This window comes from Diabrotica undecimpunctata, chromosome 10 (assembly GCF_040954645.1).
Source record: "Diabrotica undecimpunctata isolate CICGRU chromosome 10, icDiaUnde3, whole genome shotgun sequence".
Taxonomy (NCBI): Eukaryota; Metazoa; Arthropoda; class Insecta; order Coleoptera; family Chrysomelidae; genus Diabrotica; species Diabrotica undecimpunctata.
The window spans coordinates 38,458,314-38,484,595 of NC_092812.1; the positions used below are offsets into that span (position 1 = coordinate 38,458,314).

Genomic DNA, 26,282 nt, shown 5'->3' on the forward strand with positions numbered 1-26,282 from the left:
AAAATTTGTATGCTCACTTCTGTTACTATTCTGAGAAGCGTCAGGTAGAGTTTTCCTCAAAATTTTCCAAAAAAATTTCCGTAAATGAAAATTTTCGTAATTTTTTGAGGTAAAATCTAATTTGTAGAATCCTTTCGATTTTCTGTAAGTTGTACCATGATTTTTTTCCAAAAAATTTTCAAACGATTTTTCCGATAAGAAAAAAAATTTAGAAAAACTTTTCTAAAACATTTGATAAAACTCTACGTCATCGTCTGAATCTTTTATAGAATATTTTGTAGTATTAAAATGATATTATGATAATGTTTTTTTTTCCAAACTAAAGTCATATTTTTTACTTTACAAATCACATTTTTTTCTTAAATATAAATATTTTGCGAATTAATTTTTAATTGAATAAATGTTTGATATTTGATATTTTATTAAATTAAAGTAATTTTATAATGTTAATTATTAAATATTTTTGGTATAACAAATAGTAATTTTACTTATTTTTTATTACAATAAAAAGGTTTTTAAATTTATATTGCATAAATAATGATTGTTCAGATATAAGAAAAATTTGATTTATTATTACATTAATAATCAAATACAAAATATATTATTTCTATTTATCAATAGATAAAATTCAATTTGTAGAATTCCTTTAACATTTTACAAATATTTACTAATAAAAATCAATTTAATAGTGGAATTATCACTTTTTTAAGTTTTGAAATTTACTTTGTAGATATTTTCAATATTTTTTTTTAACTTTCAAATTGATTGAATTTTTTTTCATTAGTTAATTATAATTTTACAAATTCTGTTTGGACATTAATTTTGCATCATTATTACTTTAAAATATTAAAATAATAATGATGCGCGTTCATTTAGATCAGTAATTCTAGACGCATGCGCTAAATGTAATAAGTATCAAGATGCTTTTATTCAACTTGGTGAAACTGACTTCGATTGTAATGAAGTTTTTGAAACCTTAGAAACTTTCGTATGTCACTTATATGGAACAGGACTGACGAGAACAATTCCAAAAAGAAAAGTAAACGATGTCAGATTTTCACTATTTAACCGGCAGTATAAGTTGCATGATGTGAACGAACCTTAAAAAAAAAACTAAAAAATTTCGATGCTTCAAGCTTACCACCATGTCAAGATGAATTACACCAACATCTACTGCGAGCTCATTATATTTCAAATATTTGGACAAATGCTCATAAAAAAGTACCAACAGAATTGATTGTTGAAGAACATGGTTGGGAGTTTGAAGATGAAACATATAAATTCAAATGGTTTAGTGGACCTCAGATGCCAGAATCAGTTCGAGAAGTAGTGATTGAAAATGAAGCAGAAGTTTTTCTTAATTTTTTTTTCTTATCGGAAAAATCGTTTGAAAATTTTTGGAACAAAATCATGGTATAACTGACAGAAAATCGAAAGAATTCTACAAATTAGATTTTACCTCAAAAAATTACGAAAATTTTCATTTACGGAAATTTTTTTGGAAAATTTTGAGGAAAACTCTACTTGACGCTTTTCAGTATAGTAACAGAAGTGAGCATACAAATTTTCAAATCAATCGGTATAAAAATATCATAATAAAATCAGTTTGAAAATTGTTGCCGAGACCTAAAATGCGCAGGCAAGTGGTACATTTGACCCCGTTTTATGGCTCTCTGTACCAACCCAGCTGTCTGCCCTTTTGGATTTATAGTTTTTAGGGGCTAAATAATGAGCCATGAAAATGGCGGACATATTACTTATCGTTAATTTTTCCCCAAAAAATTGCAACTTCACCCCTGTCCGCCACCCCTTATGTATCCACTCTCGCGTCAGCCCCTTGGGATTTCGTCTAGTTATACCAAGATCTTACTCTGGGCAAGTTTTTAGCCATATTATCGATCGTTAATTTTTCCGAAAAAAATGACAACTTCATCCCTGTATAGCCACCCCCTGTACCACGAGGGGCGCCCGCCTGTAAGGAAAAGTCTTAACCCAGTTACAATGAATATATTCCAATAGAGAAATGTCATATTACTGATCAGTTCAAAATTTCGGCTCTATCTCTCCGACTATTAGGCAAGCTCCTCTTTCCTTTAAAGGAGACTGATAGTTGAACGATATTTTATACAATGTCTATCACCGGGTATGGATTTATTTTTGTCCAAGTTTTATATTGGTCCACTATTTCAAATGCAGTTCAAACAGATATATATTAAATTGTATGTTCCGTTTTAAATTGGTTCAATCTGTATATGAAAATTTTAAAAATGTTTTTTTTTAGAGTATTTAAAACATTTCGAGAAGTACGTCCAGATCTAATTCCAAAACAAATGCGAAAAAACGAGGCTATTAACGCAAGAATTCCATTAGAAGACAGCATAGAAAAAATTCCAGAATTGCACGTAAGACAAAATTTGAATGATACCTGCATTTAACTTAAAACATATTTCTATGGTACTAGCATAATGTCCTTAAACTATAATGTAATTTAAATTCCCTTCGGTATGAGAGCCAAGCAGGCTATACAACAAAAAGTCTAACGTGGTAGTATAAAATCTACATGAATGTGTTACTTAGACTAGAACCGTTGATTGAATATGCAAATATTTGGATATTCAATCAACGTTAGTACGCTGATTATCAGATCGACTTATATATTGAGCAGTCGGCAAGACATGGAGACTTGTTCTCGGTGTTACTTACTCTATATATTCCTACCAGATCAGCCTGTATGCTGAAAAAGTGGAATATAGATATAATTTAAATTCTTAGAGTTCTGTAGGAAAGTCCTTTTGCCTAATATAAAATATCCACATATTTCCCAAAAATATCATCATACAGGGTGAGTCATGAGGAACTTTACATACTTTTACCATATGTAGAGTCCCTCAGGGAGCATATCATGTGGCCACTAAAAAATGTCAACTCCTCTTCTTTATTAATTAACAGGGTGATTTGTGTAATTGACCATTTATTTCATTTTACTGTAGTGTTTATACGACTCATTTGATTTTTTTAATTTTTGCATGATACAGTACACTACTATCAAGCATTCGACTGGTATTAGCTAAACTAAAAAATTCCAGGACTGGCTTTGGAAAAATTAATTTAGGGATTCGTATTAAATATTACACCCTGTATAAATTCATTTTCAAACTACATAAATAGCCAATGAAAACGACATATGCGACAATGCTGTCGCACTTTTATTAAATTTTTAGTGAACGATCAAATCTTACCAAAAATAGAACAACCATAATGAAGTATCAAATTACAAGGTATTAATTTAAACAAATGTTATAAATTTCAAACATTTTAATTAAAATGAGTTCCTACAATATAATCTAACACGTAGAAAATTAACATCTTTACTGTCACTTTGTATTATCTCTACGATAGAATCAATTGTTTTTCAATTTTAAATTTTTACTCATAGATCGTATTGGGGCATTATTTTCGATAAATAATAAATTAAATTGATTAAAAACTCAAACCTCTTGTATGTGTTAGTTTTTGTTGATTGTAAATGATTAAAATTTTATGTCAAATAATAATACATTGCATCAACTGTACTAAATAAAAATAAATCTAAAAAAGTTTAAAATGAAGGTTGGCGTTGACCGTTTGACGTTTCTTGATATTTTATACCCATTTTCATTATTGTCATTATCAATTGTTATTTATGTGTACAAGAATACATATCTCTTCTGTCATATCTACGTTAAGTACATTGTGTTAGTTTTGGTAGAGCTTTTGTTACTTTCGTTCAAAATGCCACATCAGTTTTCGACCACAGAATATGCAGACATAATATTTGTTTATTTATTCTGTAATGGGAATGGTAGGGCTGCTAGTAGAGAATATCGCAGGAGATTTCCTAATCGTCGAACTCCCACTCATCCAACATTTGGGTCAGTTTTTAATTATTTGCGAGAAAATGGCACTTTTCCTAGTGGAACAACAGAGCGACATGTAGATGAAGCGCAGGAAGATGACATTATGGACGCCGTTACTATGAACCCTACAATAAGCACTAGACAAGTAAGTCGAGAACTCAATGTTACTCAATCAAAAGTAAGTAGAGTCTTACAAAAAAATAATCTATACCCATATCACATTCAAATTGTTCAGCGACTACATGCTGGAGATGAGATCGATAGGTTGGAATTTTGTAGATGGATTAACAATAATCGACCAACGCTATACAGGACACTATTTACAGATGAAGCCCAATTTACCAGAGACGGGATAAATAATTCACGAAATTCACATGTGTGGACAGAAGAAAATCCCCATGCTATTCGAGAACGTCGTTCTCAGTTAATGTTTTCGGTTAACGTGTGGATTGGTGTCATAAATAACCAATTAGCAGGTCCTCACTTTTTTGATGGTCTTTTAACAGGGCAGGTCTATTTGAACTTTCTACAAAATATTTTGCCGAATTTGCTTGCCAACGCGAACGTTGCTATCCGAGGGATGTATTTTCAGCATGATGGGGCACCCCCACACTTTTTACTGGCAGTGAGACAACATCTCAATAATGTTTATGGCAACAGGTGGATAGGACGTGCAGGTCCTATTTCGTGGCCTTCAAGATCCCCTGATTTCAATCCCGTTGATTACCATATTTGGGGACGATTGAAGCAACTAGTTTACGCAGTGAATATTAATAACCGACAACAATTAATTGATAGAATTATACATTGTTGTAATACTATTAGAAACGACCCCCAGAGTATCCGTAATTCAATACGTCAATTAACAATTCGGCAACAAAAATGTGTATAGGCTGCAGGGTTCCAATTCGAAAATCTATTTTGAATTATTTTTATTTTGTTACCATTATTGTATCTTTTCCAGTTCTAATTTACGGGTTTATCATACCTATGTACATATTTTTAGTTTTTTTTTTAAATTGTTCTTCGTTATTGTTAGTAGTTACTGTTTTTTGTTGTGTAGTGACTCAGTTTATAATTTCAATTAAAATGTTTGAAATTTATAACATTTGTTTAAATTAATTACCTTATAATTTGATACTCCATTATGGTTGTTCTATTTTTGGTAAGATTTGATCGTTCACTAAAAATTTAATAAAAGTGCGACAACATTGTCGCATATGTCGTTTTCATTGGCTATTTATGTAGTTTGAAAATCACTTATTGCATTTTAAAAAAAATATATATACAGGGTGTAATATTTAATACGAATCCCTAAATTAATTTTTCCAAAGCCAGTCCTGGAATTTTTTAGTTTAGCTAATACCAGTCGAATGCTTGATAGTAGTGTACTGTATCATGCAAAAATTTAAAAAATCAAATGAGCCGTATAAACACTACAGTAAAATGAAATAAATGGTCAATTACACAAATCACCCTGTTAATTAATAAAGAAGAGGAGTTGACATTTTTTAGTGGCCACATGATATACTTCCTGAGGGACTCTACATATGGTAGAAGTATGTAAAGTTCCTCATGACTCACCCTGTATAAGTGGTTTCCCTTTAACTTTCCGACTGTGTGACATTAATTACTGAATTAAATGCATTGCAAAGAAATGCAAAAACATTTAAACAGCCAGTACAATTAGTTAATATTAAATTTAATTGCATGTTATTTAATTTATTTCTTTCTTCGTGTCTTTCAGTATAGTAACTGGTTGTGTTCAGATAGAATTTGTCTTGCCAATCTAAAACATATTGGTTTATGTTATGTTTATTGGCAAGTTATATTACATTAATATAACTATAAACATACATCCGGATTGACCGGAACATTTTTACTCTTATTATGAAAAAGTGTGAGCTTCATGTGAGCAATTTGATCGTGTTCAGTAATTATTAAATTATGCAAAGTAAGTACTGGTATTGGTAGATGGGTTGTTTCCCTAATCTTTGTCCAAACTCAACTGGAAGGAGCTTCAACACTTATAATAAAAGAATTGCGCTCGTGTACATGAGTTAGACTTAAAATTAATTTCTCCAAAACACAATATATGACCAACCTAGTAATGGCGAAAAACATCTCAACTAACGGCACGCAAATTGAACAGGTGTATTCTCTCTTAGTGAACGACTACCCACAAAGAAACAGTATCGTGTATACAGCGAAAGAAATACCGCGAATCCGTTATATACAAATACCGCTAAACCCCCAAAGATAATTAGAATTCTTAAGAGAATCCACCGCGTGTGAACCCTGCTTATATGACGACTATTAGTCCGCGAGCGTATATAACAGGAATATTGGTAAGCTTTTTTATAAACTTGATTCAAGTACAGTCTGTATAACATTTAATTACCTCTTCTAAATATTTTGAACCACACATATGATACAGTTCTAAAACTCTGAAATTATTTTGTACAAACACCGATACTTTTTTATTTTTATTAGTTAAAATGAGAACTTATTTTAAAAATGCCAACCGCATATGATACGTGCTTGAATTAAGATCTGTATTATTTGTGTGATGTCTTTTTTTAGGAAAATCCCTTCAAAAAACGAATATGTGAAGTATTCTCTAGAGATGGTAAAGGTAACTTATCGTTTGAGGATTTTTTGGATCTCCTTTCGGTTTTCAGCGAACAAGCTCCTCGAGATATAAAAGTTTTTTATGCCTTTCGTATTTATGGTACGTATAGCTATTTATTTAGTGTGATTATAAAATGAAGACGTCTGATCACTGTTTCAATTATGCTTTGTTATACACTCCACACTACACATTATTGCACTGTTATACAAAAAATGTGATAATTCTATAGCGCGAGTTATCACGAACAAAATTCAATATGTATTATTAATGTGTTAAATGGTTTTTTACTACTTAAATTAATGTACTTCAAAATGACGTTATTTATTTCCCGAGTTGGTATTATATTAATTTGATTTATATTTCTTGATATGGTTCTGAAACTATTTTATTTTGTCTTTTCGGTTACCTACTGTACTTCATGAAAATTAATCAGAATTTTAATTGAAAATACATTTATTTTAACGTTTCTATTTTTACTTCGGAAATTGTTCTCAAATACAAATTAAAAATTCTTCTAACAATTAATTTTAAGTGAGTTATTCATAATGACGATGAAAACATAATATGTTTTCATCGTCATTATGATATATTATAAATATAATATATTATACTTATAATATAATTTGTAATTTAATTATATTTAAAATATAATAACTTATATTACTAATGTTTTCGAGGTGCGTTCCTAGAACAACTTTATTTGGAAGCTAATTCATTAGAATATATGAAATTAAATTAAAAACATTGTCCAAAAAATGGTAGCATGTTATTTATCTTTGTAGATGTAGACAGACAGGCAAATGAGAAAAAATAATATTCTGAAATATGGGATAGAAAAGCCTGAAAATGGAGATGTAATTGCAGAAGTACTTAACTTGTTCCACGAGGTGCTTAAAGTAGAAGTGTCAGTTTGCAAAAATGCAGTTAAAGTTGAATTTCTTAAGATAGATAATCTTAAGAAAAATATATTACTAAAAAAATGTAGTAAATTACGTAATATCAATATTTATATACATCACGATCTATGCTACGAGGATAGACAAGACCAAAACCTTCTCCCTGCACATCTTAAACTAGCAAGGGAAAAAAATTATGGTAAAATTCGTGGCAGGTACTTAGTCATAAATATTGAAAAATATTCTGCCAAATACTTAAGAAATAAGGAAAAGGATGAAGATGAAGATGATGTTCAATCAGAAAAACCTAAAGCACACAGTGCACCAGAAACACCTACACTTAATTCTAAAACATTTTTTGAAGACAGCATCTCACAATTTACCTTAGCTACGCCCAAGAATTCATCACAGAAAGAAGAGGCTACCCAACAACAAAACCTTGTCCCGATAACTAAACTGACTGAAAAACTGACAAAGGAATCAGATAATGATAAATGTAAATCAGAAAAAAGAGTTCGGAGAAGAAAAATATTATAAACCATAAAGAAGTACTAAGAGGAGTGGAGAAGAACAAAAATCAAGATAGACACAAAGAAGAAAAAAGCCAAAATCAAGATAAAACTCTACTTCAGGTACCAAAGAAAGACTTAATACTCGGCAGCAAAGCAGTAAGTGCTAGAATTTTGTAAGACAAATTCTTAGGTAGTTTACTATCAAATCTTTTTAGTTGTTGTTATAATATGGATCTATACATCCGTGATGTAGACTACATTCCCGTAATTATTCTTAACACGTTAATCGTCACGACACCCGACATTTGGGTTTCAGATCCTGTGGTCGTACACGCCCCGACACCCATAGGGCAACCTTCACTACTAGCGTTAACATAAAAGCCCGTAACCCAACTGCCGTACTTCGAAACACATTAATCTATATGAAAGTTTTTACAGATGGGCCTGGCAGGTAATACTAGTGATTGAGCTCGGCACTTTTTATGTATTTACTATCATTAAAGATTTTTCAAAAAAATTATAAGGATTTATGAAAAAACATTTTTATTTTAATTCTTATTTTCGCATAACATACTACACATTTTCGACGATCTTTTGAAGCAACTTCATGAAAATATGCTTTATGTTGTCATTTTCCTGCACCTTCGGGACATCCACTTCATGCATTTGTAACATACTTAGAGCAATGCTCTGTCTAAAATCCGTAATTGATATTTTGGCCGTTGTCACCATTTTATATATTATAAAAGCGTTTACTACTGCTGAGCCAAGTAATATTTCAAATGCAAGTTTTCTATACCACTTGATCTCTTTACGCAAATGGGAAGAATATGATTTCAACTGATCGTATAGATCTATGAATGTTATGGTTGTATCACTATGAATAGTGCTGAGACAAAGAATATCACGTTCATCTTGCCATTTTAAAACAACTACCCCTGTATTACTTTCTGTTGCGTAAATTTCTCCTTTATTTAATTTTTGGGTCTCTACATCCTTTGGATTGTTTTTTCTACTTATACATTACAATTCCAAAGAATGTGGTAATTTCGTCTCTGTTAGTATCTTTCCATCTGTGTAATCGCGAGGAAAATGCCATAGGTTTGTTTTTGGTTTGTTGAGCATATCTCTTGGTCTCTACCACAATCAAATCCAGAAGTTCATCACTGAGATATATCTTGAAAAAATCATATGGTGCCTTTGTAGTAAAACTCTCAGCTATCTGTGTTGTAATACCGACATGATCTACATCAAAATTGAAATTTTTTAAATGGAAACCATTCGGAGGAAACCAGTGTAGTTCATCTTGTAAAAGCCCTTCATCATTTTCATTTTCAATTTGCATGGGAAAATTGCTATATTTACCTTTTAGTTTTTTTTCTCGGATTTATTTCTTCTAACAAATCATCAGAATCACTACTTGAAGATATATTGGAGTGTAATACATTAGACCTTGCAGTGTTTATAGCTGTTTCGCAGATAGTGGTGGAAACTGAAGGTATTGAGGTGTTAGGCGGAAGCTCATCAATAGAAATCTTTGCTTTTATAGGGAACCTAAAAGTGATTTAGTTCAAAAAATCCTGAAGGTTGAACTATAGTTGTAGAAACATTGAAACGTTTTATTTAGATTTAAAAGTGGTTAACTAGAACTGAACTACATACAAATATTTAATCCTTAAGCCGTAAACAACACAACAAAAAGGAAAATAAGTTAATAAGTTTTTTGGTGATATGTTTCACATAATAATTACCTTTTTAATTTTTTCTTCATTGCTTCTAAATTCAGTGCACTTTCATCAGACTCAACATCTGATGATGAATTACTGGGCAAGTAATCATCTGAAGTATTATATATGAAGTCTAAAGTCTCTTGTTTTTCGTCTGATAATAACTCATTCCATAATTTCAAAAGTCTCTCTTGCTCCTTTTCGTAACTTTTTTCCATTTTATTACGACACAAAACACAGTACAATTTTCTATAATTTACAATCAACCTTATTACGCGCCGTAATTTCAACACATGGATTGTAGACTAAACAAAACAACTGCAATTTTAGCACACACAGACTTACTAGAACTCGAAAAAAATGACAACCGATACTCGGGTTTCGCGGCGCTTGGTCGTCAGAGGATCTGAAACCCATAAGTAGGGTGTCATTTTCAAAATACATTTTTAGAGAACTTTTTTAACCTAGCGCTTTATAACAGCCAGTACATCATATCCGAGGTAAAAACCTAATGATTTACTAGAAAAACTAAGTTGGGCCTGGGGGTGGGATATTTTTCGCTTCATTTGGGCGATTAACGTGTTAAACTTAAACATATTGAAGATTTTAATAAGTTAACTGCGGATTTTTGTAAAAGTAAAAATAATGAAAATTTTACCATTTTAAACCAAAATATTAGAAGCCTTAATAAAAATCTAGATTAGTTACGATTAAATATTGTAACAATAAAAATTTTGCTTATGAGGGGCTAAAAGGGGGGACTGAACAATTACTGGGCTTGGAGATGCGGTAAGCAAACAATTGAAACGTTTGAGAACCGTTACTCGTGCTTCCGTTGAAGAGCAAGATCGTAGATAAGGATTCCTTTTTTTTTTGGGAGGACTGAAGAAACTTATTTCGAAAGAGAAATCAAGAAATACTTAAAGAGATATCCTGGGCAACACTAAACAGGAAGATTTCTAAACTATTTAAAATTAGGACGCTGTTTAAAAAAATCCTCTTGCTGCTTAGAAAAAAGGTTTTGCTTTCCTAAAAAATTTTAAGGGTGAATATCTTTTTAAAAGAAATAATTTTTTTAAACTCTTAGTTTAAGAGAAAAATTACATATTTATTTTTAACAAAGGTTAATTTTATTTAAAAAAAAAACTTTTTTTTTAAACCTTTTAAATTGACATGAGAACAAATCTTTTTATACTAACTTTAAATGTATATTTTATTTACAAAAATTTAACAAAACTACTTGCTTCACTGGCTAGTTATTTTTTTAAATTTATAAAAAAGTCTCTTACGTTACATTTGAATAGAAAAAATTGTCGAACTAACTTCAAAACAATCTAGAACCGACCCATGAGAGACACAAAATAGAGGCTTGACAAATCCTGGAAAAAATCAAATCAAATACCAAAACTTGACTTCAGCTTATCCTGGATGATAACAATATGTGATTTCTTAAACTCGGCTGCTTGTTTTTTACTCAAATCATGTTGGCTTACTTAGCCCTCAGGATGCTGTTATCAAATCCCTTGTCACAGGATACAGCTTACAACAAAACGGTGAAACTCACTTTACAAAGATTGCCACATGGCATATTAAGCTCAAATCACTTTTTCTCACCAAAACTTATGGATTAAAAGAAAATTTTGCCGGTTTTCAAAACTCTACAAAAACAATGTTTTTTAGTTCAGACCCTAAATTGTTCTTCCTGACTTCTTTTATCAATGTCGTACTTCCCCAATCGGATCTTTCTTCTGCGATGCCTTGGATTCAAAATTAAACCTTAAAGCGCCGGGTCTTCAAATGTTTGTAGGAACTTATTTAAATTAAAACCCAATTAAGGCGAGGTCACATTCGATAACTACGCCGTTGATATTTTTTTCTGCTAATTCAGCAAATACATTTTTAAGTAAATAGTATCAGCCAGGGGAATATCAAATAAATTTTGTATATTTGATATTTAAAGAAAAAAATCATGCTACTTGTGCCCCTTCTTAAAAGAGAAAACTTGGATAACTTTATCCAGTTTTTGATAAAGAAACCAAGACATCAACAAATGACCTCTTGACTGAATCGAAACTTCTTAGTAATATATTTTAGATGATGGCTAGTTTAGGATTAAACAAAAAACACTAGTTACAAGGGATTGGCTAGCGTGCCATCGATCACCAGACTCTTTAAAGTCTAGTAGACTGAAATTATTGACTCTACTTGAACTGTAGGTGACATGAGTTGCTATGACTAAACCAAGCGTGGTAAAAAAATTCAAGAGGCTCCACACTCAGTAGATAGGCGTCTGCTAACTCCACTATACACCTAGGGAGACAGCGAATTCAGCAAAGGTTCCGCAAAAAAGGTAGGATATAGACACTAAATCTATATAGGTACCTCAGTAAAACAAACTGTGATTCTAACATTTGTCTCTAGTTAAAATAGATTATCTGTACCAAAGTCTTCAAAGGTGTGTCCGAAACTCTGTGTCCGAAAAGGATGAAATCAAATCAAGATACAAAATCGAAAACAAAACATGAAATAGAATGTATTACTTACTTGAGGATGACATAACTTAAGGGTTGTCACTCCCGAAAGTACTTTTTAAAAAGACCCTTTTAAAGGTACAACTAACAGAGTAACAGCAATTTATTTAATTAAATTAAAACTGACTTAAAAATAAAAATTTACAGTATTTATAAGAAATTAATTGATGACGACCTGTCTGCAATATGTGTCGAAACTGCTGATCGGCTGGACTATTGAACTCAAATACCGCTGACAATCGGGGTTAATGTATCGCAGTTTCTCCATTCCCTGAGGAAGTTTTTTGAGCGATAAACAAAACTCTGTATACTGTTTTTGAGTACTCTTGGCTTTGGTCAGGGATGTCTTCTGCTGTGGTTGGATTCTGCTAATCTTTTTCTTTTTTTTAGTTTGCGTAGCTTGAAAAAACCAAAAATTAAAAGGATTACTACCAGGATATATATCGGTGGTATCCATATGTAGCTGTGGTCCATTTGTATTAGGAGGATGGACTGGAACCCTTCTTCCTGTCCATCCGGAAAGGAATTATTTCCAATTTTAGGGGTGTGACTATTAGGTAGTTCTTTGGAATGGTGGTAGTCTTGACTTTTGGTAATGTTAGTGGTTCTTCTTTAATTGTTGTTTTGGAATTCGTGTTAACTTCAACATTGGTTCGTAGTTCACATCCTGGCGGTAACTCAATTAGATAGGTCCCTTCGAGTACTTCTATTTCAGTGGTAGTGCAATGGGTAGATACTTTCGTAGCCCTTGAAAAAAACAGCAATGTAGTGTGCATCTGATACTTTTTGGATGATGTTTGTAGTGACAGTGACAAGAACACTTTGTCATTGGGCAGCATTATTGATTAACTTGAGAATTTGGACGATGCAGTCATAAGTCTGGTCATTCTCTTGTGAAAATTTGTAAGGACAGATGAATGATTTGGATTCGCTTCTTTTACATGGTAGATTCATATATTGAAAAAGGTCTGAGTTGTGGACTAGGTGTCGACCAGGTGGAATGATTATTGTGTGATTATTAGTTGGGAGTGAGTATAAATGGAAGTATGTGAACGCCTTGGAATGAAGGCTAGGAAAATGTAAAATGAAAACAAGGGTGTGACTCGTATAGTAAGTATCAATGTCTATGATTTCATAGTATTTGGTTCAGTCTTCTTCTTCAATATAGGGAATCTGTGATGCAGGGTGGTGTTCAAGCACCTTTTGCATGGTCCATTTTATTTATTCAGGTTTGATGAGACTGTTGTGTAAAGTTTTGATTCTTGCAGATATAATTGTTGTTTGTAGATTATCCAGTATTTGTATAATTGTTTTTTTATTTAGATTTATCTGATCAAGGATATTCCGAACTTGCGTATAATCATTAAAATCGAAAACGAATTGGTTCATCTCAAGTTAATTTTGTTTGTCTCTTCAGCTATGATTCCTTGATTGTGTGTAAGTAATGAAATTGCTTGGTTAAAATCTGTCATTATTCTCTTATTAAGACTAAGTTGACTATTGATGTTGGTAATAGTGTTCTGTTGGTTATTTTCAAGTGATTTAATGGCGGCGTTGTATCTTTCAGCATATTCTTGATCCAGATTACCATATCCATTACATATATCTATCCAGAAATAGATTTTATTACACTTCCCAATCCGTTTATAAGTTCTCTTTTGCTTCTGGATATTGGATATATTGTATTTAGTTTCTCTTTTGCTGTTTGGAGGAGGTACTGTACAGTTTTATCAAAGTTGTGTAGGTTGTCAAAATATGGTTAACTAAGTTCATTTTCTATTTCTCTGTTGGTAGTAATATACTGAGATTATATGGATTCAATCTCTTCTGCCATGGGTTCTAGATGGAAATAGTGGATGAAGTCATGACTGCTGGTCTGTATCTATGAGGTTTTGAATTTGAACTTGTTGGGCTGCTACTAAGGTACATCTTTAAAGCAGTTTTAGCGTTAGTCTGTGGCTCATGTTTGATGTTTTTTTTATGTATCGATGTATATTGAGTATCTATTGTTCGGGATTATTATTTTTCACAATGCGGGAAGAAAATCTCGGAAGAAGTTTGTTTCTTTTTACTGTTTTTCTAGTGTAAACTTTTATGCTGGGTTTATAATTTATTGGTGTTTGTCTTTTTTTATTTATTTTCTCAATATTTTTCTGTTTCTGGTTTTTTGTAGCTTTTTATTTATTTCACTGTAGATTTCTTCTGTCTTTAATCAGTGGCACTATGTATAGTTATTTATTAGGGTTCTATTAATATCGATCTGAAATGGATCTTGTGGATCGATATGGCCATTGAGAATTTTGATTCGCTTTTGTTTAGTTGATGAATGAATGGAGTTATTATATTCTAAAATAGCATATAACATATGTTCATAAGTATATTAGGCAAATATAATCAAAATACAATAATAACATTAATTTACAGACCACCATCGATAGATGAAGGGCCTTTTTTATTGGTCTATATAAATATTTAGCGATCACTAAAATTCGGTTTGTCAATATCATGTTTTATTGGGTAATATTAATATCAAAAATATGACACGCGAGTCTTCTGAGTATTTAAGTATATTGAGTGAACATAATTTTTTATCTATAATAAATTAAAAATCCTAGAGTTCAGGGAGATTTTCGTAGTTGCATAGACCACATTTTTGTAAAAGATAAGTTTTGTTTAATCATAATGCTTTATGAACTATTTGGCTCTCTCAGTGACTGATCATAAAGCAACATTTGTAAGTTTTTTTTTTGAAAAAAAAAATAAAATTGAATGCCAAACTAAATTTAGGAAAATAATTAATTTTGATGATTTAAAAAGAGATTTTAGTTTTCAAAATTGGGATCACTGTTCTGATATAAATAGCCCTAATGATTTCTTAAATAATTTTACCGACACCCTCATCATACTCAATAAAAATACCAAAGAAATAAAGATAAAAATATATGAGGTTAAGCGAAATATCTGGATGACAGACGGCTTAGTAAAATCAAAAATTAAAATTAAACAAGCTAATTAGTGAGGTAAACAAAAATTATTCGGAATCACATGGAAATTACAAAATATAAATGAAGAGCTTAATGTGAAATAATGACAAGCCTCAAAAAGGCAAAAGTGAGATATTTGACTTTGAATGTTAAAAATAATATTATAAAATCCAGCAACAACTTTTGTTGTTTTAATTTAGATATGTGGGTGCATGTTGCGCTATGGAACTATATTTATAACAATATTAATAAAATTACTCCAAAGTTGAGATAAAAACAGTCTTTATTTAAAAAAAATGTGGCTTGTTACATTATTACATTAATGATAAGTACCCAAAATCTTATTTAATCAACCAACTCGGCGACCTCATCAGCAACATCAGGGCTGACATTCTCTTGCAAACTCTTGTAGAATGAATGATACACTGAAGGTATGTAGGGTAATAATGATTTTACATTACATTACATTACTTACATTTTCGAGTTTCTTTTTTGCAATCCGAATGGGCTCAATATACTCCTGTTTTAAAGCAGATACAGTAAGCACATTAGGACGTCCCTTCTTGACAACACTAACGGGGTTGTAGGTACCATTCACAGAATGTTTAACGTAAAATGCTTGTCTGTTATCACTCCTGAACAAAAAGGAAAAAACATTGGAAAAATCCAAAGATTGCTGGTCATCAGTGCGAGTACTCTTTTTAATGTTCTCTAAGAGTGGTTGTACATTGAAGAAATCTTCCTGCTTCATAACAGTTAAGTTGAAGGGCTTCTTTTTATTAGATTCTTTTATAATTTTTTGCCATTCCTCAGGAGAGTACACAAGCGGAGCATACTTTCTATGTCGTTTTTCTATAAGAGCAAATTCCCTGTCGGAGGGAAGGTGAGTGTGTCCGCTGACTAAAAAATGGTGTGAAATAGACTTAAACTTTTGTTCCTTCACTAGCTGGAACCATAAATACATTAAAAGCCAGTTTTTGTTTTACCCGGGACAATTATCCGTGAAGAAAACGAGATGCTCTACTTCACCTATCCTTGAGCTTAGAAATTTTATGAGTATTGATGCAATTTCATCACTTCCTCTTTTTGCAATGTTTTCCGTCCAGACAAACATATGACCAGCGTCTTCCGTACAATCATGGATTCCTAGATTATATATCCAGATTTTCCTGCAATAAAATGCAGGACCAGTGGTTAATTTGGGAATCGGTAACGCTTGCTGCAAGTCAAACGATAAAACACATGTCCTGTTATCACTCCTGAACAAAAAGGAAAAAACATTGGAAAAATCCAAAGATTGCTGGTCATCAGTGCGAGTACTCTTTTTAATGTTCTCTAAGAGTGGTTGTACATTGAAGAAATCTTCCTGCTTCATAACAGTTAAGTTGAAGGGCTTCTTTTTATTAGATTCTTTTATAATTTTTTGCCATTCCTCAGGAGAGTACACAAGCGGAGCATACTTTCTATGTCGTTTTTCTATAAGAGCAAATTCCCTGTCGGAGGGAAGGTGAGTGTGTCCGCTGACTAAAAAATGGTGTGAAATAGACTTAAACTTTTGTTCCTTCACTAGCTGGAACCATAAATACATTAAAAGCCAGTTTTTGTTTTGCCCGGGACAATTATCCGTGAAGAAAACGAGATGCTCTACTTCACCTATCCTTGAGCTTAGAAATTTTATGAGTATTGATGCAATTTCATCACTTCCTCTTTTTGCAATGTTTTCCGTCCAGACAAACATATGACCAGCGTCTTCCGTACAATCATGGATTCCTAGATTATACATCCAGATTTTCCTGCAATAAAATGCAGGACCAGTGGTTAATTTGGGAATCGGTAACGCTTGCTGCAAGTCAAACGATAAAACACATGTCCTGTTATCAATTTTGGACTGGGCTGTTTCGCTCTTTAGTAGTTGTTGCATTGCCTGAGCCTTACACTTGTGCAAGTTAAGTCTTGTTGTTAATTCGCTATAATCATTTTATTCTGATTTTGCTGACTCTATTTGGATATTAATTTCGTCGCATGTCTTGCAAGTATCTGATTTTGGCAGCTTGAATCCAATATTATACTCGGTACAAAATATTTTACGGTAAGTATGCTCCTTGACTGGTTCAATTCCCATTTCTGTACACCAAGGGACATATCGATCCAAATAGAGACTGGCTATACTTATGTTATGATCCAGATAAACTTTATTTATGTTCTTGTGTCGACTGTAGTGACTTTGATACTTTGGAATCGAATGTATGTGGTTTTTAACACTTAGTATTTCAGAATCAGATATTTTGTTCACACGGTTTGTATGCTTTCCTCTGTTGTCTCTTTCTGGTACTAGATTTCCTTCTATCTTCTTGTGAACAATGTTATTTACTCTGCCCTTAGAAGCTTGAAGTCCGTGGATATTTAAAAATTCTGTTTTACAGACACGTGTAGTTTCACCATTAACATTAATGGAGTAGACTGCATTGCTCTTTCTATGCGATTCTTGATGTTTTTTCTTCTTTCGGTAGGACCTTTTCTTCTTAACAATATCTATACATCCGAATAAGTAGCTATTTTGTAACTCCCATGAACCGAGGTTCCAGAATTCGTTAAAAATATTGCTCTCGTGGCCCTGAAGCTTTTCCCTACACTTCTTAGTGCAACTGCAAGGCGGTCCCAATTCTCGACCAGGCACATTTTTTTTCGTTTTGTCGCTTACATATGGTTGCCCTAAATTTCGTCGAATTTTTCTTTTTGATCTTGAATAACAGTGTTCATTGCTTTGTCTCCATCGACTTGTTGGAGTTTTGTCGGATGTGTTTGGTTTTGTCCTTTTTCTTGACGGACCTTGTTCATTATCCTACAACAAAATGCAATAATATAACAAGCCATGTCACAAGCCACAACAATCATACTTTAATCTTTAATGGTAATAATGTGACAAGCCACATTTAACAAAAAAATTACGTACCGCTGTATTTTCATCACTTGAGTCACTTCTAGATTGTACATAGTCAGGATCACGGTCACTGTCATCGAATGTCGACTGAACTTCAGTATTTGTCTTACTAGAATCGTCAGAACTCACAGAAATATCTGAATCGCTTTCGCCCATGTTCGCCATTTTGATGTGGCTTGTCATTATGTCGAGTAGATTCTAAGAGAAACTAGATCTATGCAACACTGTTACCATAGGTTTGTCGCGTCATCTATTAACGACGGGCTGAAATAAATTTTTAGTGGCTTGTTATACTATTACTTTAACCGATCATAGCACTAACTCTTTTTGAACTCATGTGTAGCTTGTTATTGTTTCACATTAAACTCTTCAAATATATAGGAATACTATTAAAAAATTGGGTAATAATAGCACAAAAGTGAAATTAATTCCATTTTAAATCAAAATAATGAGTTAATCACTCAGAGTATAAGCAATATTTTTAATGATTATTTTTCTAATATTAAAATATCCTCTTCTTCTGATCCTCCAAAAACTTCATGTCATAGTACGTTTTTTCTAAAACCTGTAATGAAATCAAAAATTCAGAGTATTACTCATTCCCTGAAACCAAAAAAATCTCCTGGCATAGACAACATTGCCGCCGATCTGTTAAAGGTAATTTCTAATTATGTTGTTGATCCGACAACTGATTTAATAAATAAAATATTTGAACATGGTACATGTCCTGATTATTTTAAGAAAGCTGTAATTGTATCTATATTTAAAACAGGTAATACAAAATTGGTGCAAAATTATCGTACTATATCACTTATTACCAGCCTTGAAAAATTTTTTGAAAGGGCCTTGGATAAATGACCAACGACTAAATCAATATCTTTTGACAGCACGTTAAACAAAGTTTAACATGCTGTCTCCAAACCAATTTATTTTATAACGGCCTCTACTGATTATTTGTATAAGATGCTAGATAATGGCTCTCCTTCTTTAGCGATATTTTTGGATCTAGCCAAGGCATTTACACTCTTAGTCATCAGCAGTTGTCAGGTGCTTTGGATAATCTTGGCATAAGAGGCATACCGTACTTACTATTTCAAAGTTATTTCAAAAATAGATCGCAAATTGTCAAAATTAATAACAAAGTAAGTGCTGAAAAATTCATTAAGTATGGTGTGCCTCAAAGTACTGTTTTAAATTATTTACTGCTTTCAATAATACATAAATGATCTAGCAGCAATGAAAACACATGGAAATATTTTTACTTAACACTAGTGATTCTTGTAATAAACTTAAAACTTTAACAGAAAAAGAAAGCATAAAGGTTCTAGAATGGCTAAATAGAAAATTACTGACAGTTAATACTGATAAAATTTATTTTATACTATTTTCAATATACAAAAATAATTTACCCGACTTCTTGGAATCAAATTTAAGCTCATTCACGTGCTGGTCTTCATCGAGTACAGGTCGTTAAGTTAATAGCAATTTGAAGAGTTTTTATCATTTTTAAAAATGTGATTGCAAAAAGTACAATAAATTGGCTGTTAAGTAGAAACCAGGTGAATATTATTTTGATTTGCTTATTTAGTTGAGTTTAATAGTCCTGTCACTGTGTTGCAGATTGTCATCGTAGCTGACATTTACTCTCATTTAACCTTTTCCTAATTTAACCAGTTTCTTGTGGTTTTGGTAATCAGGATCATAACAATATGTCAAACTTAACTTTACATACAAATAATACACATGCACTCAGATCTTATGCAGCTGCTACCTCTGCAAAATTACCTTCACTCTCTGTGCCTTCTCGAGACAATGCAATTATTATACTCTGCTTAATACTGTGCTGTTTAAGTACTTTAAAGTAGTAGGTAGTATTGTTGCTCCCAAAAACGTACACTTCGCATCTAGAATCTCCCATGCTTGTATCTGTATTTACTTATCTTCTTCAACGCGAGTTGACAATCTTCTAAGCACTCATCAAAACATTACTATTAATTTAAATGTTATTCCAATACGCAGACTTATTTCACCTAATAAAAGAATATTATATTCTAATGTTAGCCCATCCATTCCTCACCCTACAATTGAAAACCACTCCAAGATCTAGGATTAACACTTACCTCTTTTATTTCTTACGTTAAATATGGATCACCTGATGATGAATACGCTCATGTTTTGAGTCTTCGCTGCGTAACTTATATTTTATCCAACAGTGATGATTGTTCTCTGCAAACATCGACTACCATTTCTATTAAAAATTAATTCACAGAATATTTATTTCAACTGATAAACAAGAATACTTTTTTTACAAACAGGTTGGACAAACTGCAGAGTCATAATCCAATATCCAAAATAATGTCCGTTCCCACGACTTTCCTCCAATTCAAATTGACACGTCAAATATTGAACAACCATCTAGTGGCATTTTAACCAATACAGTACCATTTAAAATATTCCTAACTCATACTCTGTAGAAACACTTACACCTTCCTCCTGTCCCGAGCTCACAAACTAAAAAATTGTTGAAAAAAGGTCACGTTCTATTGAAAGTACACTTGACTAATCTCAGTTCATATCACCCGCTAATACTCTCCCACCAAATTCCTAATCCAATGCCTCCGCCCGAGTTCTCTTCAACTAGCATACAAAAACCTGCCAAAAAGAAATTAAGAAAATCTAAATCAACTGATTATGACTGTCACACTATTAATCAAGAATCTCTCTCCATTATTAATAAACTTTACGAAGACGTCCCAGAATCTTTTTCACTCAGTGTAACCCAACTTACTGCTTTCCTCGAAAATTACTTTCGCACCAATGGCTCTCTAAATGAAGCCACTAAATTTACCACTGAGATACCCTCGTGAATAAAAGATCTTGCCCTAATCCATACTAAAATAAAAAAGAAGATTATTAAAAAACCGTATAACACGTCTGTTAAATAAAATTAAACTAAAACTTTATCCCGATCAAAAAGATCTCACAGAACAACTGTTCACTAACGATAGTTATACAAGTGACTTCTCGGTTACTTCTCAATAGTTTTCTCTTCTTTATATAATGTTTAAAATTTAATAACATTTAATTTAATACACTGGAATTGCGATGAGAAGCCTCGCCTAGAAAAAAATCAAAAGATTATTTCCTCCCAGAGTCCCGACACCTTTGTCTTCAGGAAACAAATTTTAAAATCAACCAACAAGCCAAACTTAAAAACTTTAAAGGATATCATCATATTCGCACAAACTGTACAAGGGCCAGTGATGGTACCTCAATTTTTGTTTCTAGTGATGTATACTCCTTTAATTATAACTTTAGAAAGAGTAGCAGTTTCTGCTTGGTGTCCTAAAAAACTTACCATTTGCAGCATATACATTCCTCCTGACCATATCCTTAATAATAAAAAAAAAAAATAGTCGATTTAATATTTCAACTTCTCCTCCCGTATATTTTTGCTGGTGACTTTATTGTGCATAACAGAATTTAGGGCTTATTCCGTACTTTTAATAAAGGCAAAGTTATTTAAAACGTCTTTAATTGTTCACCTTTCTCTTAAATATTGGACTTAATATCTATTTTAACATCTCTTCAGCATCATTTTTAGCTATTGATCTTAGTCTTTGTGACACCAAAATTGCACCTTTTCTCTCCTGGGAAGTTTTTTATGGCCCACATGATAGCAATCATGTGGGCTATCATCATATCCAGCTCTTCCAATAAGCAAACCACTACTAGAAGTTTCTGGAACTTTCAAAACGCTGATTGGTTAAAATTTAATTCTAAAACCGAAATATTATTATAGTCCTTACTTACTGCTGCCGAATCACATATTGGTAAAAAAATCATCTCTTCTACTCACAAAATGGTACCCTGGTTCTAAGTTGATTGTAATAATGCCATCCATTTATCCAATAATGCTTTAAATAAATATCGGCGAAACAAAACCCAGGAAAATCTAATACACTAACCACTTAAAGCTAAGCCAACTTCATTATTAAACAAAGCAAAAGATCCTCGTAGCAAAATTACACTTCCTACCTAACACACAATAAAAACCCTACTTAACTAGGGAAACAATTTCACAAATCCAAGGTAATAAAACTAACCTTAAGATTTCTCCTATCATCTTTAGCAACACAGTTATCTCTAGCAGCCAATTAATTTCCGACACACTCGCTAATTATTTTAAAGACAAATTCAATAAAAGTAATATGACTTGCCCTCCCAGTCCTTTACACACTCAATCTTTCACCACCTGCTCGTTAACTCCCGACCATGTTACGTTTTTACAGTATATGAACTAATTTACCTTGCCTTTATGTAGAAAATCTGCTGCTGGTCCTGATGATATCCCTTATATATTTTATAACCTTATCTGGAACACACATAAATTCCCAGATATTTAGCGCAATTCTATAATCATTCCAATTAAAAAATCTGACCAACCCTCTATAACTCCTAAATCTTGTCATCCGATTTCTCTTGCTTGTACCACCTGCAAACTTCTCGAAAAGATGATAAATAAAAGACTCACTTGGTTCCTTGAAAAGTATAATATTATTCCCGACGCTCAATCCGGCTTCCGACATCATCGGCCTACTCTTGATAACCTTGTTCTTCTTCAAATACACATTTCTCAAGCAATAAACAATTAACAAGATGTTGTAGCACCTATATTTGAATTAAAGAGGCATTTGATTCAATCTCCAGCGAAGCAATCACTGACAAACTCTTCCACTATAATTTAAAAGGTAATATTGTCTTATTTGTAAAACACTTTTAACTGGAACTACTGGAAGACCCTTTAAAGTCCTTGCAAATGGTAAACTTTCTCAATATCTTCCTCAAAATCTAGGTGTCTCTCAAGGATCTGTATTAAGTTCAACTCTATTAATTCTTGCAATCAACGGAATTTACAGGTCCTTTCCTGCTCCCATCAAATATGTTAAATACAATCATGACCTAATCATTTACACTCATGGTGAATCTGTCCTCACCACATGTAAACCTATGCAAAGTGCAGTAAATCTACTTCAAGATAGATCTAACGAACTAGGATTATTACTCTCTCAGAGCAAAACCAAATTAATAAAATTTTCCAGAAGAATTTTCACTCTGTTACCCCAAATTTTATTTAACAATAATTCGCCACTTTCTGTTGTTAATAAATGTAAAATTCTCGGGTTGGTATTTAACACCAGATTAAATTGAAAGAATCAAATCTCCGAACCTAAAACCAATTGTTTTAAAAGGTTGAACGTTCTTAAAACCCTCAGTCATCTTCAATGGGGTGCCGATGAAACTACTTTATTAAAAGTCTATAGAGCCCTCATCGTATCTAAGCTCGACGACGGAAGCTTTATCGATTCTTCTTCCTCTCGATCTCACATAGATTCATTTAACTCTGTTCAAAATAGCGCACTCTGTCTATGTCTAGGTGCTTTTCGCTCTAGTCATATCGAGAGTATGTACCTTGAATACAATGAACCTCCTCTTACTTTAAGACGACAATATATTCTACTTTCGTCTGTGGCATCAACATACACAAATTCCTTTAATACCATTCATTTCCTAATTGCCACAATGCCGTCTTCTTTCACTAACAATATCCAACACCTTATCGTAAAACCTATACCTCAATTAATTTCTCCACTAATTAAAAATATTGACCTCCTTCTGACTAGTTCATTTCTTCTACCTTTACTTTCCTACAAGCTAAAAATTTACGACATCTCACTCAGCATCTTTAAAAAACATGAATTTTCTAACATTCTTATAAAGAAAGCATTTTTAGAAATTATACAAAAGAATCATATGATTTAATTCTCTTTACCGATGCTTCTAAAAGTACCACTGGTATTGCCTGTGCAGTAACTACTAAATATGAACTTTTAAGATCATCTCGGTTACCTTTAATATGCAGTGGAAGTTTACACAGTGGGACTATATAGTGTTCTGTTGAATTTTAAATGCATCTCCCATCAAAACATTGCCATTTGTTCAGATTCCCTTTCATCTATCCATTTAGTCAATATAATTTTCACTGACCACCCTTTAGTTTCAAACATTCATGACATTATACTAAAATCTCTATGCTCATGATGTAACAGTCTCTCTCATATGGCTGCTTTCTCATAGTGGAATTACTGGTAATGAAACAGCAGATCATTTTGCCAAAGAAGCTACCAACCATAACACTAGAGTCACTCCAATTCAACTAGCTAATGATCTCAAACTCATTTTCAAAAAGTCAGTAGAGGAGACTTGGCAAACTTATGGCACAAGAGCAAAACAACTCTACATGAACTCCAACCGTTTATTGGTCATCTCTTCCTGGACTTCCTAACTAAAAGAGAAGCATCGACTATTAGAAGACTCCGAATCAACCGCACCAAACTTACCTACGGTTTCTTAATGTCCTCTGAAACTCGTCCACTTGCCACCATTGCAATATTTACCTGACTGTAAAACACATCCTTACTGACTGCAAACAATCCACCAACCTGTATAAAGCACTGGACTTGAAACCTACTCTTAAGGAAATGCTCAACAACCCTACATAGATCACAAAAACTACACAGTATCTAAATACCGCTCAACTCTACAACATTTAACCTAATAGACATTAGTTAAAGTGATATAATTATTATTTGTTCTCCTTATTTATTATGTCGATTGAGCCATACGGCTCACACTCCCTCTAGGGGGAAAATTCACTCATCCCAGATACCTACGGTATCAAAAGGATTGAGCTCTGGTGGGACTCTTTCCATGTTATCGAGCCCTAAGTGACTTGGTTTGCTGGAGTATCTCTCAAAAATTTTCGTACACACCTGGACGTCGCGAGGAGTACAGCTTTCTGCATGGCCTTATAAAGATGTTCATTTAGACCCAGCTGTTTTATGTTCGCTAGGAGGTTTTAGGGAATAACACCAGTAGTAGATAGAATAATAGGTACTGTCTGGGTACTTTCCATTCTCCATTGTCTTCTGATTTGTATTTCTAGATCTCTATACTTGGCAATCTTTTCGTTGTATTTAACACGCAAATTATTGGTGTTAGGTATCGCCACATCAATAAGTGTTGTTTGCCTCGTAAGTTTATTAACTAGTATGAGATCCGGTCTATTATGTGCCACTGGTTAGTCTGTGAGCACAGTGCGGTCCCAGTATAGCTTGTAGTTGTCATTTTCAAGCATTCTGTCAGGGACATATTGATAATAAGGAAGATGGCGGTTTGGAGAAGTCCCAGTTTGTCAGCTAGTTCTTGGTGGATAATCTTTCCTACTGAGTCATGGCGTTCTTTATAATCAGTTCCGACAAACGCCTGGCAGCCCCCAGGATGTTGGATGGTTTCTTGGGCTTGGCATCCATATCGGCATTTGTCATTTTGGACTTGAGGATCTTTAAAAATATATTTCAGGTAATTCTTAGTTGGTATAACCTGATCCTGAATGGCAAGTAGGAAACCCTCATTCTCGGGAAACATCTTTCCTGATGTCAACCAGTAGTTCGACGCTGTATTGTCGACATATTCTTGGCTGATCTCATTGAGATGTCGCCCATGCAGAGGTTTACTCATCCAGGTGCGCATTTTTTCTTGCTTAGTCAGATGGTTTATACGCATTTCTTGTTCCCTCAGTTTTAGCGGCGCTGTATCATCTACTGCGCAAATTGCTCGATGTAAGGTAGATGTCTCAGCCTGCACCTGGAAATAAGTTCTTAAATTAGCAACCTGTTTATCCAATTGCTCACCTATGTCCATAAGTCCTCTTCCCCCTTGATATCGCGGTAATGTTGTTCTCTCTACTGCACTGCGTGGATGGTGTTTTTGCGCCTTTGTGAGAAGTGTTCTTACTTTCCGCTGAAGACTCTCTATATCCGTTTTTGACCACTTTATAATACCAAATGAGTAGCTCAGCGCGGAACAGGCGTATGTATTTAATGCCTTAAACAAATTTTTACTATTAAGATATGACCGATTTAGTTGTCTTACTCTTCGTACGAACTCGGAAGTTAGTTCGGTTTTCATTAGTTTATGGTCAATTTTTCGCGCTTGCTGTACTCCGAGATATTTGTTCATATCATTTTCACCCATTGCCTCGATGTTTTGGCCATCTTGCATATCGAAACCTCCGGGCTGAACCTTTCCTCTGACTATATT

General features: G+C 32.9%; 1 protein-coding gene across 1 annotated transcript in view; it reads left to right on the forward strand.

The window, feature by feature from the left end:
* Cib2 (Calcium and integrin binding family member 2) overlaps positions 1 to 26,282 on the forward strand; it is a 44,838-nt gene that overhangs the window by 10,301 nt on the left and 8,255 nt on the right. The window contains exons 3-4 of the mRNA XM_072546425.1: positions 2,282 to 2,402; positions 6,480 to 6,627. Of these exons, the coding sequence (XP_072402526.1) occupies positions 2,282 to 2,402; positions 6,480 to 6,627 (269 nt within the window). The remainder of the gene's footprint in view (positions 1 to 2,281; positions 2,403 to 6,479; positions 6,628 to 26,282) is intronic.